General features: G+C 41.4%; 1 protein-coding gene across 2 annotated transcripts in view; it reads right to left on the bottom strand.

Annotated features, from left to right (window-relative positions):
• ZC3H4 (zinc finger CCCH-type containing 4) overlaps nucleotides 1-14501 on the bottom strand; it is a 148966-nt gene extending 134465 nt beyond the window's left edge. For both annotated transcript variants that reach the window (XM_086938483.1, XM_086938484.1), the window contains exon 1: nucleotides 14107-14501. In XM_086938483.1, coding sequence (XP_086794609.1) covers nucleotides 14107-14189 — 83 coding nt within the window. In that variant the 5' untranslated portion in view covers nucleotides 14190-14501. The remainder of the gene's footprint in view (nucleotides 1-14106) is intronic.
• Between the last annotated feature and the right edge of the window lie 2207 nt (nucleotides 14502-16708).

Genomic DNA, 16708 nt, shown 5'->3' with positions numbered 1-16708 from the left:
TGTATACCAGTGTCAGGAGAGTATGCATGCGAATGGTTGAGCCCACTACACAATATGGGACTTCAGCTCATACAGATAAAAACTAAAGTATATGACACTAAATTAAGGTAAATAACCACTTTTGAAGTCTGGCATAGTGTCAACTTCAGCTGTCTCACTAGACTCATATTTTTCAAATGGTTTATAATATATGAGATTTTTTTTGCTGTAAAAACTCTGTTAAAATGGAACTGCTAAATATAACTGTCGAATTTCAGTGGTTTTAAGCATTTGTAACAATTTATTTATTTCTGCAGTTAATTAGAACGTTAACATACAATCATCTCAGTCTGTGATCGAAGCAAAAAATAAAACAACGATGCCCATTATAAAAGACAGTAATGAAGAAAAAGTAATGAAGAAAAAGTACAAGGTACTAAAGCAGCATTTTGGTCAGTGACAAAAAATATTATGACATTCGTTGTTAGCGCCAAAGAGAAAGTGCAGTGTGCAAAGGGTGATGAAGGAATGTCCCACAGTTAATTAAGATGTTGTCTTGGTCATTCTGCGGAAGTGCAGAGACAGTAAAGGTTTGTCCCGCATTCCGCAGAAGTTAATTTAGACTAGGATCCAACCAAGTCTGGGGAATGCTAGTGCAAGCAGCACGGTTGTCCTAAGATTAAATGCCGGCTGCACAGAGATGTATCAAGTTTTGGGCAGTAGAGCCAGACCCATAACTGAGCTTTTCAATGTTTTTTATGTGACTTTAATTTTTTTGTGTGTGTTTTACCATCCCCGTGCATGTCTGTTGGCGGTGAACAGCAAACTTTGAAAATGTCTAATTAGCATTTTAAACAATGGTTGCTATTGAAATATCTTTGTATCTAAGTCTTTATTGTGTACGTTTTTCTGTGTTGTGCAAATACGTCTCCTCAAATTATGTGAATACTGAATTTTTGTGAGGTGGTCTACATGTTTCAGCTACAGGTGTCAAATCGAATGGCTTTCTTCAGGACTTGTGGCTCAGAGTGAACCATGAGCTCGTGTAAACCATGCACACACTGTAAGGTGTGCATAGGGTTGCGACGAACGTGACTTACGGTTTTCACCGTCAAGGTTTCTGTACTTTAATCACAAGCACTTTGCGTGACATAGATCCTGGAGGAAGGTGGCGCCTATTGTCACACTTGTATCAAGGTCGGCCACCTGCGGTAGAACCTATACAGTCCACTCTCTCGATCTCAGCGACCACTTCACAAAAATTCACTTTTCACATAATTTGAGGAGATGTGCATGACCAATGTCTCACACACGTCCATTTTATTTTCCATTTTTAATCCTACCCCAGGGACCATATAATAAAGGATAAGGTATCCTGTAGGTAGTTTTAACCTTTCACTTTCACAGCCCCCACCGTTCACATAAAACAAAACAAAAAAAAACAACAACAAGAACAGTTCTGCTGTAATCAGGCGTCGGAGCACACCTAGGAGGCATTCGGCCTTCTGGGTGGGAATTCGATGATGAAGCATGCCACCAACTAGGTTGTTGGATGAGGGGTTTTCTAAAAAAAAAAAAAAGGGGTTAGCCTGTCAAGGAGACTAAACTCAATTAACCCTTGAGATTGGGTTTTTCTAGAGCATAGCTCTATGCACGTTCTCTTTGTTTATATGTATCTATGACAAGGGGAGACAAACAAGCACTCTAGCTTCCTACTCTTTCTCTCCAATTTGTTATTTGATCCTTGTTCATGGTTCAGGAGGCGCACACATTTCTATTCAATTAATACACACACTTGTTGACAGTTTCCATGGAAAGAGGACTTAGTGAGCATTATGCTGCAACTCAGTTCCTGATTTCATGAATGCCATTTTGACAGAGAAGATTTACACACATAATCAATATATACATACATGCACAAAAACACACACTCCAAGACTGCCAATAAGGTTAAAAATAGTGTAGTAGCTGCTAAAGTACCAATTCATGGTTGTCTTTTGGCCAGGGGCCGTTAGTCTAACTATTTCCCAAAAACATGCCACAAAAGATAGACGAGATGGACAAGAAGAGCTGTGTAGCCTCGAAGACCAAATACAACTGCCCAATGAAGTAGCTGCCCTGGCACTTTAAACAAGGACGAGGCCATTAAATCAATGTCAGATAACATAAGTTGGAAATCATGATCAGGGGTCATACAATGGGCCAATGGAAAAATAGTCTTGAAAAAACTGACATAGGACGATGAAGCTCAACAGGAAAAAACAGTCATTGTGGCAGTTCAAACACAATCAATCATCTCTGAAGAGGGTGTGCTTTTGAGAAGGTCTTGTGTGGTAATTAATGTCCCAATCTCTATCACTTCAAATGATGGAACAGCCACTCTGGAGGCACCAAGAAGTAATAAAGACTAAGTTGCGGATATAGGAAAAAGTCGATCCCCGGAGTTCAAACCCTGGTAGAAGGAAGTGTTCTGTTTTTTTTTGCCAAGCATCTGGTAAGGGAGAAATACCACTGTGGGTAAAAGTGGAAGAGTCAAACAAGATGCTGAGGCAGAAAGTAAGTTCTGATTTTTGCACCTCGTCCAACGTCAAACTCCTTCTGGAGGTTCCGGATGAACACACTAGAAAGAAATTGAAAAGGACATAAATACTTCTACAAGTACAAGATGAGTCAACAGGGCTTCAAGAAAGGATGCACTCACTGATGCGACCCACAGCGTAGCCAAGGCAAAGTGCGATAATGAATACATGCTTCCTGCACGTATGTGGAAGACTGGACAGATACTTGTGAGTAATGACTTGGGCTCTGGAGAATAACCTGGCTTGGTCCTGAGACATATGAACATGGGCCACTGGGAACTACCCTCATTCATATCTCTGCCCCCCCCCCTCCCCCCCCCCCCCCCCATCAAGGGCTAGGCATTCAACAACATTTACAGCATGGCATATTCTCATTAGACCGCAGCATGGGGTTTTCAGGTTTCAAACCATCCACATGACAGTATTATGACATGTTTTATGTAAGCATAATATATATACTATGAAAGGACTCTTGCTTTAATACAAATCAAAACTATTAAACATAGTTAATGATCATGAACTATTAAACATAGTTCATGAGTTTCTACGGGCAAATATCTATGTACACCGTTTGACTGGCATTTGTATTCTACCCTTAAATATTACAGGTCATTAGTATGTTGTGTGTCAACAGGACTTCTCGAGAGGCCTAGACATCAAAAACAGAGCCATAACTTTACTTCTCTTGTTGAGAAGTACAGGCAGTAGGAGCATGTAATATTGATGGAGCATAGTGCAAGAACTAAATATCCTTAAATACTTCTTTGGATGACAGGCTTGAGGTGAGAGAATGCAAGCAGCCATGTTGCTTCTAACAGGATGTATAAAAAGTCTTTATTGTAACCACAAGTAACATATCTATCTTCACGTGTCTGGCTAATACAGACAGGCTTGGTGTTGCATTTTACCTTCCTTCTGCTCTTTACGATATTGAGAGTGAAACTACATCGAGGGACATGATACTGAAAAACTAAGGACAAGTCCTTCTCTCCACAAGGCAAGTGGCCAGAAGTGTTTGAATTTCAAAAATGCTGGACTGCTTTTGGAAAACTCGTGTTCAGGACACAGTTGAACGGGAATTGGTGTCAGACTGCTCCACCACAGACTATCAGATAAAAAAAGCTCACAATTAAAATCCTCAACCTAATTATGTATATGTCTCAATGGGCTAACTTACATTAACTTCTACCCATGGCCATTTCCGCTCCCCTTCACTGACATCCAAAGGGGTAGCGTGTGCCCCCCGTGGATCTGTGGATTACACAAGACCCTTCATAACTTTTTTAGACTTCTCTAAAACTCTCTGTGATAAGGTATGCTTTAACAGTAACGAAGGCTGGTTTAAAAGGGAGTGTTTGGAAGTTCCCCAATGCACAATCAGCTCTTGGACACTCTACCCCACTCAAATAGTGGTGAAGTAATATGCCTACTCCAAATGACGGGGGGTGAAATGCAGCATTTCCCATCTGTTAGTACTAAAATGGCTGATAATTTCATTTTGATGGTAATAAAGGAGGAGGAGTAAGGGAACAATAAGCCTGGTATTATATATTCCTTAAAAATAATTATTTGATGACCCTATGAAGACTTGTAGGAATCTATTTGGCTTTTTTCTTCATTTCGGAGGCCCAGTTTCCATACACACCAACCCTCCTGATTCAGGTGGGAGGCTACCGCTTTCAAGGCTAGTGTCCCACCTCCTGATTTGTGCATGCACAAATCTGATTCTCCGATTGGCTTTTGCCGACATGAACTGGTCTTGTGTGAATCGGAATATGTAATGCCAGTAACCTACTCCCACAGGTCAGTGCACAACATTTTTCTTACGCACTCCCTGCATGCTATAGTGCTTTCTCTGTGCTTCTGCCAGGTAAGAAAGCAAATGCATTTGTGCGTTTCTAATATCTGACTTTTCAGCAGCACACTTGCAAGTCCCGTACATGACAACAGACCCAATTAAGGCCTCTCCCTCAATAGAAGTCAAAGGAGTAACACATTCACCCTATTATTATTTTTTTAGTCTCCTGCTTTCCTCTTCTAAAATGTTGACATGTATGAGTTTCCATTCCTGGAAAGAATGATCCATGCTTTGAATGTTCCTCTGCAAAGTTACTCTGAAAATGTTCTTGTGCCAAGAGCCATACAATGTAATCTAATAACTCATGATGTGGGAGTGGACAGAGTGGTCTTTCCCCGAACTTGGGCATTTAGGTCACACTAATGGACAAAGGAAATAAACTTGCTACCCTACACCGACGGGAAAGATAACATTTCCAAGAATCACTGTCAAGGTGTTAGCTGCCTAACCGGATCTAGGGAAAATATTGGGACTGTCGAGATAAGTACTGAATGGAAATAAATCACATAAAAAGACTAATCATAAGGAACGCTTAGGGTGTTTCGGAAGAATGGACGATCTGGTAGCAGTGCTGAACCTTCACTGTAGTCACTTATATTCATCACCGTCAGTCAGCACAGGCAAATTGCATTTGAATGTAAAGGAGTCTGCTGAAAGACTCTAAGACAATCATGACTCCTGAAAGCAGCAGTTAAGGCTGGCTCTTTATCTGATTGAATCTACAAGAGGAGTGAAGAAGCTGGAGGTACCACGAAAGGCACATATCTTAGGGTACCCAGACGCTGCTGAAAGATCGAGCATAACACTTTTAGTTTGAAATCTGCTGTGCTTGCTTTGTGCTGCGGCAGTTCAGGCTCGACTGTTCCCATGAGGACGGGGTCAAGACTGATTTGCATATGGCTGAGTCCAAACAGGGGTGGCATAGTGGGCAAAAGAAAAATGGACTAAACCCAGATCTGTGACTGGGGGGTGAGTGGTTGAAAAGTTTCAGCACTCCGTCCATTATCTTGTTGTGTTTGCCATGTTCGCCCTAATTGGCCAAGGATATGCCCAGAATTGGGTCCCTTGCCACTGGATTCAAGCTAGCCTGAATGAGGAGGGGTTATATCACGAAACTGGTCCCAGGATGCTTGTTTACAGTCCAGGGAGGACCTGGCCTGGCAGTTCTGGTTGGACTGTTCTCATGAGGAACAGGGTCAAAACTAGCAAAAGAACATGGGTTAAACCCAGATCTGTAAGTGGTTGAAAAGTTTCAGCACTCCGTCTATCATATTGTTGTGTTTGCTGTGCTTGCTTTGTGGTCACTTTGGCCCAGTCATATCCATTCAAGCTTATTGTCCTTTATCCTGAAAGTAGGATACCAGGTGTGTGCTTATCCTTGAAACACCTACATTTGATTCAGAGATGACATGATCACAAAAAGACTCACCAAATGTGTGAGGAAAAAAAACATTACCCATGTTAAGATGCTGTTTTTCATCATCACATAACATATTATGATAGTGACTCCTAATATTTCATAGATGTGGGGGTGTGGCAGGTGTTCTCCCATTTGATTGGTTGGCTACTAAAGACTGCTTTTAAGTAGAAGGCTTATATAGAGATGAATTATCTAAAACCTAGTCCTGTGATTTTGCCTTTAGGTGACCCAGAAGTCTCAACTGACTATTCAATTAATTAATGATAACACTTAGATAGCGCTCTACTATACAAGCATCTATAGTCCCAAAAAGTGTAAAAGCCGGCAACAAAAGAATGAAAGAAGTCAATAGGAATTTAGCAGGAAACAGAGCAGAAGATGGAGGCAAAGTATAGCTAGAGATGGATTTATGCCAATAGTGAGAATAAATTCTTGAGGCTAGTTTTTAAATTGGCTAGTAAGGTTCCTTCCATTAATGATACTAATGATGAGTCCCATTCCGTAGTTGCCTCACTGAAAATCTTGTAGAGGAACTCACACTTGCGTTAGTGTTTCTTTTTGGTGCTTTATTACAACATGAAATCCCTCTACACGTGTGTTAGATTATGCAAAACATAGGTAAAATCAGTACTAGTCCGTGAACATGGGAAAACAGCAAATGGCGCAAAGAAACAGTGTGAGGGTAAGAATGCTTTGCTATTTCACTAAAATAAAAGCTACAACCTTGGTGCCAGCATGGTGTCAAGAGACAGGTTTGTTCTGTAAGTGCAAAACCTTTTGTGCTTTGCTCCAGCTTCCCTCCCATTTTATTTATAACCAAGTTTAGGGATTTTATAGAAAGCCAACAAAAAAACAAAAGCACCAGCTTTTTGTACATTTGAAAGTTCAAGGCAAATACAAGAAAACATCACAGCAGTAAAGAGGCAATGATAAGCAAGACAGAAAGAAAGACCGTGCTGCACCCGATCCCAACCCCAAGTGACCATTGAGGATATTAGTCCTCCACTACTCCGACCCATTTGCCCCACATTCTATGAAATTTCTTTGGACAACCTCTTGCCTTATACAAGGGTCGCTCCTGAGCAGCGCACCAGTCCACCCCTCTGCGCCAGCGTGTCATGGCGGGAGCAGTCGTACCCAGCCAGTTGGCCGCAGTGTCTCTTTTGGCCACCATCAGTGCTGTGTTGGGGAAGAGATTTTCAGCCCTGGAGCCATCTAGCCCCTCGGTGACGCCTAGGAGAACATTCATAGGGTTAAGAGGATCCTCTTAGACCAGAACCTCAGTAGGTTCCCCTGTTACAGACACCCAGTAACATGTAATTACGGGGCAAAACCACACCATATGATAAAAATCAGCCTGTGGATGGGCACAGTGGGGACATGATGCATCAGGTCGGAGTCCGGCGCGGAGGAGACGCTGCAGAGTAAGATAAGCTGTATGAAGATAATATATTTGGACCAAGCGAAGCCTCGCTGATGCTGTGACTGTCTTGGGAGCCATCAGCGCGTCTCTCCAGTCAGCATCATCAAAAGGCCCTAGCCAACCCTCCCATCTGTCTCTGAGGTGTGTGTGTGTGTGTGTTAGGGGTGTTCTTGATAAGAGAACAATAGATGCAAGAGATTACCCCCTTCCCCAAGTTACCCGTCGTAGTTTGGGCTTCGGGCGGACTATATTCGGGTAGGGAGATTCCATCTGAAATGTGGGCGTGGCGTAGCTGAAGGTATCTGTAGAACTGGGAAGCGTGAAGGGCATAGCGTGCTTGTAGTTCTTGGAAGGTGCGGATGTGGTTACCACCCGGATGTCGTCCAGCAGGGAGATACCAATGAGGTCCCACGCTCTAAAGCCCGAGAGGTTGGCAACCTCGCAGAGCTGTGTGCTGCACCACAGAGGGGTATGTTGGGTCAGTTTATCCAACCATTGGGTATGGTGCAGAGCCGCTCGCCAAGCCAAAAGCATCCCACAGGTGACCTCAGGCAGGGTTCGGGGGAGAGTGCTCCTGTAAAGCATACCTTGAAGATTAGACAGGCCCATGGTGTGTAATTCCAAGCGGTATGCCAGGTCAGACCAGCCACCATTAAACCAGTCGTGTACGGTGAAGAGCCGAGTTGCTAGATAATAAAGGTAGAGGTTCGTCATTCCCAGACCTCTGTCAAAAGTCGGGATCCGGCACTGGGCAAGAGGCAATCGTGGCCTCCGACCTCAGGAACTTGACGGCCATGCTGTCGAGCTTTTGAAACCACAACAGCGAGAAGGAACGGTATGTATTCTGGAGCACATAAATGAACCTAGGCAGGACCATCCTTTTAAATAAGACTGTCCTACCCATGGGGTTCAGTGGCAGAGATTGCCACCGAAGGAGGTCGGCCCGGACTTTCTTCACTAAAGGGGTGACGTTAAGCGACCACGCAAGATCATGGAGGAGTGCAATCCAAATCCCCAGATACTTGAAGGACTATCACCCAAGGGGTATCGACGCTTCCAGTCAAAGCATCCCCTTGATAGGTGAAGGGGGACCAGAACGGATTTAGCCGAGTTCAAGCGGAGGCCAGAGGTTCGCTCAAAGAGATTCAGGGCCCGGAGGCATCGGGGCCCTGACCGCGCAAGATCTGCTAGGAATAGTAGCATGTTGTCCACGTAGAGGGCGATCTTGTCTTCCTCTAAGCCAGGCCATCTCCAACCCGTGAGGAGCTGGTCAGACTGTATAAGACAAGCAAATGGCTCCATCGCCAATGCAAATAGAAGGGGTTAGAGGGGGCATCCATGCCTCATACCTCTGCCAATGGGAAGGGATCTTACAGGCCTCCACTGACCAGCACCTGAGCCCTAGGTTTACAATAGAGGCCCACGGAAGGGGGCCCAAAACCCATGGCCATCAAGACCTCTTCCAGATGACACCAGTCCACTGAGTCAAATGCTTTCTCAAAGTCTATGAGAAGGAGGGATAGGTACGGGGATAACTGTTGCCGGTTCGCTAAGGCATAGTGGAGCCGTCGAAGACTTCCATCCCATGTTAGAAGTGCCATTTAAGAAGGCAAGTCATGAAGCCCGAGAAGATGGGTATGGTAGTATGGATTAACTGACTTTGTCAGGTTGGGCAGATAGTATGAGCCCCACATGTCTCCAAATATAATATACAGAACCCCCCTGTGGAATATTCAAAGCGTTTCTCGTGCAAAGCGGCCGTTTGACTTGTGAGACATTACAGAGACTTCTGTTGTCCACACCAATTTTTAAGCATTGGGAGATTACTGTAATCCATATTATATAGGAATGTGAAATGAGACGCAGCTCTAACACCCATGATATATAAAGCTACCCGGCTGAATATCTGACTGCATGCATAGCTACTCAGTTGTTTAAATAGCACTTATGTCACAGATGTTTACAACTCTATAGGGCAAAGGCAGAGTCCATTCTTTTCTTCAGCAGTAAGCAGGAACCACCACTGCAGCTCACTTGTGAAACCCTATTTTGTTTTTCAGATAAAACAAAGCTGCTGTAATCTACGGAACAGGGAGTAAAAGTAATCACTATAAAAACAATGTTTTGGGCAATTAAGGCTTAAAACCTACTGCACTACCTCTCAAGGAAACATCAGAGTACGGCAGTAAGCGTTTTGGTAAATTTCCATTTCAATCACTATAAACGTACTATAGGTCAGATTTCCACTGTGCCAACTGTAACACCTGTAAAATAGCTGGATGCACAGCCTCCAGGATTAAATGGAATTTGTGTTATCTGCAAAGGCCCCAGTTAGTGGGCATAGTTTACGTTGGCCTGAGGGCCTTTATATACTAAAATCAAAGCAGGATTTGCTCTTTACCTTTCTGAAGGCAAACCTCATTGCTATGGGGTTTCTGTGAGTGGCCTTCCTTTGCATTCATCAGATATTGCTCCTTTACTAAGTTCAAACTATCAAAAAGGATTTCTGGTATGTTTTCTTGAGACCATGGGAAACCCCACTGGGCTTAAATGTGAAATGTGACCCTGTTTTGACATAACCTCTTGATCAGGGTCACTGGTAATATGCAATTGTGTGGCCACTGCAATTTTCGAATAATTACAGATTTGCCGCATTTGCTACATAATAGAAAGACTTTTTTAAATATATACGTTTCTATCTTAAACGGTTCAAACGTTACTTAAAATGTGATGAAACGTGTTGCTGTGCAGTGGAGGGCTCTTTGCAAAGCTGACTGCACACCTTTCTGTTATTTATTGATATAACTGGATAGTAAACTGGTACTAATGAGGTGCAACCAATGCCCAGAGTGTTACCACTTTGAAAATGATGAAAGAAAGAAGTAATACTAATACAAAATGTGCTGTTTTATGCCGCATAAGTTGACTTGTCTTGCTGCACAACTTGCTCAACACTGCGGCATAATTTGTCGCTCTCCTGCCGAATAATTCCAAGGGCCCTGTCCTTGACCATGGAACTGGAACTTTTTCTGAAATGTAAAAACCTGAAAAGGCTCATCTTATCACTAGAAAATCAGTACTTCAAGAGACTGGACTTCAGATAATGAATTCTAATCTCATCCAACAGAAACGAGACAAAGAAGGTGCCAAGATAAAAAGAAATTGCCAGCCACTTACCTAAAACACATCACTTATCTTTTAAAAGAATCAAAGAATCAAATGAGGTTCTTTTTGCCCCATCAGTGGGCACCATAAAGATAAGATTTATCCTTTTCACAAGCTTCAGATTCAGAGCATGCCAATGTTTGAAAGAGGATGGGGCACTGACCCGAGTAGAGAGTGCTTGGAGTCTTTACCAATAAAGGATCTTTACATTTGAAAACAATGATAAGTAACCATTTAGGGAAGGGCAAGATGGATTGGAGAAAATTTGCCCGACCATAAGCAGACACCGCCAAGCTAAAGAGAACCATAATTTGTCTTAAAACGTCACCCGGGAACATGATCAAGACTCGTCACATGACAGACAGACTAATGATGAATATATGCTGCAGAATTATTGTTACACTGTAGCGTTATGAAAAATTAGTACAGTGAACAAATATTACAGGCAAATATACACTAGACTAAAATCGGAACAATGTAACATATATTCTATACTTTTCCAATGACTATCCTCACATTTCCGAGTATCTCTAAAGAGTTGAGTGGACACATCCCTTGATCCCAATACCAATAAGAACAACATTTTGCAAAAGACTTCCATTTTACACATGCTAATGTAGTCCGTGTGGATTCATTAAACGTAATCCACATTAACAATGACTGTTAATCATCCCAAAAGGCACAACATTAATGGAATTAGGCAGGAAATGTTTCGGATCTAAATAGATACATTACCAAATGTATACATATTGATGATGCTTGATTGTTTACATTGACAAATTAAATAAAACAAAAACTTCTAATGTCATATAATTATGTTTCTATAAAAAAAAAGAAAAACTTTAAATAAGTTACCACAGTACAAAAACTGCTTTCCAATCTAATTTCCGGGTGAATAGTTTAAAAATATAAGCAGCGGACCACTGCATTAGTACAAATCTGGCAACAACAAAGGAGCCGCAATTTATCTTAGAATTATGGAAAATAATGAGGGAGAAAAGCATCTACAAGCATTTTCTAGTTGTGCATGATTTTTTAGGTTGTCTGTGTGCAGACAATAAAGATGGATCTTTAATTGGCAACTTTTCACATTCCAAAATCTCTAGGCAGTGGTAAACATCGACAGCCCTCAATATTATTCATTTATCCACAAGGGCTGCTTGTAAGCTTTACTATTAATTAATCCCCAAGTGATTACACTTAATAAATGATGGACTAATTAAATGATCCATTGGAATAAATCAAACAAAAATAGACTTTCAGTCATACCTTGGAAATATGTAATTGTTTAAAGGACAAATATAAAATTCTGTCATCTTGTAAAGTGTATAGCATAAGATATACAGTTGTGGGATCAACAATAACAGTGTTTTATAACGGCTGATACACCGTGATTGTTTTGATGGAAATACATGATCTGCTCTAATGAGATGTTTACCCCAGAGAACATTCTTAATGTTGCTCACCCAGCTATGTGGGAGAGTAGATTAACATTCAAAGTAAGGATTTAAATCAAGATGTTGCTTTTGGGGAAACTAAAGGATAGTGAACTCAGGTAAAAGAGGTGTAACTGAAACGGTTAGCAAGCAAGTTATAGCCTTTAATATTCACACAAGTGTAGTAATAGTGTACATCACATTCTACCGTAATTACATATTCTATTCACAATGATCACTGTTGCAGGCAATAGAGCTAAGATATGGCGCACTGAAGAATCTTATTCTGCAAAAAAGGCACCAACTAATTTGATAGAGTTTACTAAGCACTTAAATTACTTCAGGCTTACTTATCTCATCTCTACTCTTCTATCCAGAGGGATACTAGGGTCAACTGGTTCGTCAACTCCATTGCTCAAATATTGCATATGTGTTTTGAAAAAAACGGTCTTCAAATGATCAAAAAAGGTATCCCGGAAAACTACAAAATGGTGCACACAGGTACTGGAGGATACAGAAGAATGATCTGCATCACTGGGGTGAGGAACAGTTTAATTTTAAGCTTCAACCCAAAACACTAATAAAAGTGTTGTTCTTTTAAAGGATAGGTCCAACTTTTAGTTTTAAATGACATATTCAGAGGGTATAGCTAAAACAAAGTACTGTGATTTATTACACATAAAATGTATAAAGATTGTAATCAATTGACAGAGCTTAGTTAAACCTGTAGGTGATACTCTTCTGTTCACATATTAAGGCTTTCGGGAAGCAACAAGTCAATTATCTTACAGTGTGAAATATAACCTCAGATTTCTGTGAATAAACGTGAGGTTAGGTTCAGATTGGCAAATGCTAGTGCCTGCAGGGAGGATTTCATTTCTGGAGGGTGTTATTTGTATATTTACAAAGCGATCATCTTAAAGAAGCCACGTTTCCAAACTATATGGCAGAAGTGTAATACATTTGCTTACGCCAAGCCTCGCACTTTAAAGTTTGTTTTAATGTCAGGTTACATGGAGGATACACGTGCATCATGGCCAGCATTGATAATAAATGTGTAAAAGTATTTTGAGAAAATACTTATTCACTTAGGTCGTAGGGTTTCAAACCACTCCTAGAACAACATTTTAATATGAATGGAGACTGTTCGAAGATTAGAGACCAAGTCTCAACTGCAAGTTGAATTTTTTAATCTAGTTTACTGTTTGGAGTTTTACAGTGCTACACAGATATCCAAACACATGTATTAAACATGTATTGACATAAAGATTCTCTGTTGATATTACTTTTTTTATTTTGTCAATAAACCTACTCTTTTACACGTACCAACAGGATACGACTATTAACAATATTACTAATCCCTCACATGTTAGAAGGGCCCCAGACAGCTATTGGGCATGCACACTGTCTTTTTGGCTCATATGTTTTATTACAAGCGCTCCAGTGAAAAGGTCATACGAGGTTGTCATTGTATTTCGACGCTAATAAAGGTTGGACCGCGATCGTTTTAAAACGATATAAATGATGAATAACGGAAACGTTCCCCTCTTACAAAAGCCTGTAGGAAAATCTTTCGGAAGTGTAAAAAAAAAACGTTTTACACAATGAACTACCAATTTAAAATAGATACATATTTGGGGAGGGGCGAGCTGACGCGTTTTCTAAACGGATCGCCAGTAAAGACTTTTTTGATAATATAACATTTACGATGTTAACAAAAAAAAAGGAAATGTAAATGTGTCATGGTTTACATTATAAGTTAACAGGTTAAGAAACAAAAAAATAAAATGAACTATGATGGTTCAATTGGCCGGTGTTGGTAAATTCGCCATTTTCCTTTGTTTTTAATAATAAATGTAGCGACCGGGACAAAACCAAGTGTTTAAACTCTCACCAATTTACGGGATTAAAAAAATTGAATACGTGCATGCAAAAACTTCAAAGTGGTTCGCTGCTTTACAGTATGCTCAAACATTTAGTTTTTTTCTCGTCGAGGAAACAAAAACTATTTTCGCTCACAAAAATATTCATATTTTCCCTTTACAACACGAATTTCGCGTTTAAGACGCAGCGCGCCCACCTCCCCCCCATCCCGCCATTTTCTTTTCTTTACCTTTCGTCCGCTATTGAAAATAAATTAAAGATTTCGAAAATGTTCCAAAGTATCGGTTAGCAAAAAATATAGCAAATCAAAGGAAATAAAAAAGAAAAGAAAAGGAAGAGAGAGATTTGTCACATTACTCGACCTTTCGTCAGTGAGGAGGTTGTTGTTGTGTTCATGGTTTGATGTTGGGGAAGATGGACTGACATTCGTGCTTTCCACATCCATTTTTTCCTCACATTTAGAAATACTCTCCACAAGTGAGGGGCGAGCTGCACACAAACACGACTTGATTATCGTATTTTTTAAGGGGTTCACTGTAAAAGACGTTCTGGTTGTTGCTTTTAGGTCACTTGTTTTTATGCAGAGGGTGAAACTTTAACGCAGTCTTTGGTGTTGGGCTGACGCACGGATTGGGCTGATTTGGGTCTACTGTGGTTAGCTTTGGGCATTTATATCTTAAAGGAAAGGGAATATTCGGGAGAGAAGCGAGACTAACTCCGAAGTGTCCCATCCGCAGTAAATAATTCACTTAAAATGGCGGCTGCGCCGAGATAGAGGGAGGTGGTCATCGCACGGTGATGTCACAAAGGGGTCATTATAGGGAGGCGGGGAGAGGAGGTGCTTTTCTCCCTCTTTCAGGGATAGGACCGACTTGGGCCAAACGCGACTCTTGCGTGCTGCGCGTGATGACGTCACATCGGACGTGTGCGTCTATCTAGCCTACAAGGCTTGTGTGCGTAAGAACGCATAAAATGGCGGATCGGCACTCGGGTACTTAATGACCGTATGTTCACCTTTCCCGTGAAAGGCGTGGAAGCCCGACTAATCCCTTATGACAGTCGCCTATCACAATTTAGAGTTTGTGTCACTAACTTTTTAACCAATCAGTGACACCGACTCATAACTTTCACAAGCTGTGCTTGGCACGTATGAACCCGCGGCACTTTTTCATTGGCTCCGGTGTGTCATACAGTTGCACTGCTACGTTTTGATTCGTTAATCCTACTTTGCACGTACAGCGATACTTTCGATTGGCGGGGAATATTACTGAAAACCTCAGGACATTTTTTTCCATTGGCTAAAGATTAAAGGCATCATCGCAATTGGTTGATGTTCTGCTAAATGTTGCAATAAATCGATTACCATTGCTATTCAACAAGTCCTCTCCTCTGTGCGAAATACACTTCGAATGCTGCTTTGGGTCATGGTTAAGTTGTTTTTCTCATTTTAAAGCCTACCAATTTATGTTGATTGGAAAACCGGTTTTGGATTTGAATAAAGTTACCCTGGGAACACATAATTCGGGGTCCAGGCGTGGCAGAGAAAAGGGGGGCAGAGTTACTACTTCAGGATTCATGAAATGCAAAGTCTTACAGGTTAAAGTAATCTGTTCGACTTTACTTAATTAGTCGCACAGAGGCTGTATTTAAAATAAAAATGTGAATGCACCTGCAGTAGAGAGATCTTTGGGTGCCCAGCAATTTTAGGTAATTTTAAGGATAAAATAACTGTTGGGTAATGCACTTCTTGGAGACCTATGGGGCTTATTTACAAGCCTCACAGTTTTGACTTGTGAAGTAGCATAAAGGGTGATTGTGCCTGTTCCGAAGCAAATAGTGTAATACGGAGATCAGATATTTCATGAATGTCAATTCACCAAAATGCTAGGGGAAGTAGAAATGACGTCACACAACAATTCAAAATTTGCAAACATTTGTGACACAGAGGCTAGGACTATGCTTCTTTTTTTATTCGCCCACCCTACCCTGCAATCGCATGAAAACAAACTCAGACAATACTCTCACCAAGCCTAGGGTTGCGGACCTTTCCCATTCAAGAATAACTTATCATGCTCCCACCCTACCATGCAATCCCATAAAAAGAAACCCTGATTATATTCACACCAAGCCTAGTGATGTGGACACCTCCTTCAGTCCTCCATCCACCGATCTAATAGCAGATGCCTGTGAGAAGTTGGCCTGATATATGATGTTTCCAATTCTGGAACCACGTTGTATCAGTCCAAACAATCCCTTATGGTGTCTGGTTGTAAGTCAACCTTAATAGACAAGCTATCCTAGGGGTAGCATGGACTAAGCAGCCTTAAAGGCTTAACTCAAGAGGTCGTGTTAAGCAAGCTGTTTTACCAATCACAGTCCTGTAATATCAAATGAAAGGACACCACACAAGTATATATTATAAAAATATATGTATTTATTTCTAAAATAATCCCCAGTACTCTTTATGAGCAAAGGGGCACAAGCGTTAAATCAAAAGCACAATATAACATACAAAGTTGCACAATAATGGATGAGGGCGGGTGGCCACTCAAACCATATATTAAGAAAGTGGTATAAGAGATACCAATCGAACAGTGGTTAGGCCTAGGGCCTAGGGAATCGCTGGGAGCAGTCGGGACTAGCAATGCTGAAGTTGGAAAAAGCCCGCGGGATTTGGGTGCAGCGCTTAAAGCACACGCATGCACCAATGTTAAGTCAATGGTGTGTAAAAGTTACACAGATAGAGTTTAAGGATACTTCCGCTGAACCTAGAAGGACCAAACTTTAGACACAGACCCTAGAGGTGTGTACCAGTGTGGGAACACCGGCGTTGCAATGTTACCTCACCCACAGGAAGCGGGTGCATAGGGTCGAAGTGGCGTCGGGTTTTGTCACGCAGGTTCTTGGTGCTTGAAGCTGGAGATGCTGCAGGCGATGTGAAGGAGAAGTGTCCGGTGTGATCCA

This window comes from Lissotriton vulgaris, chromosome 9 (assembly GCF_964263255.1).
Source record: "Lissotriton vulgaris chromosome 9, aLisVul1.2, whole genome shotgun sequence".
NCBI classification, from domain to species: domain Eukaryota; kingdom Metazoa; phylum Chordata; class Amphibia; order Caudata; family Salamandridae; genus Lissotriton; species Lissotriton vulgaris.
Note: the sequence above shows the minus strand (reverse complement) of the source record. Positions and strands in the feature narration are given on the sequence as shown.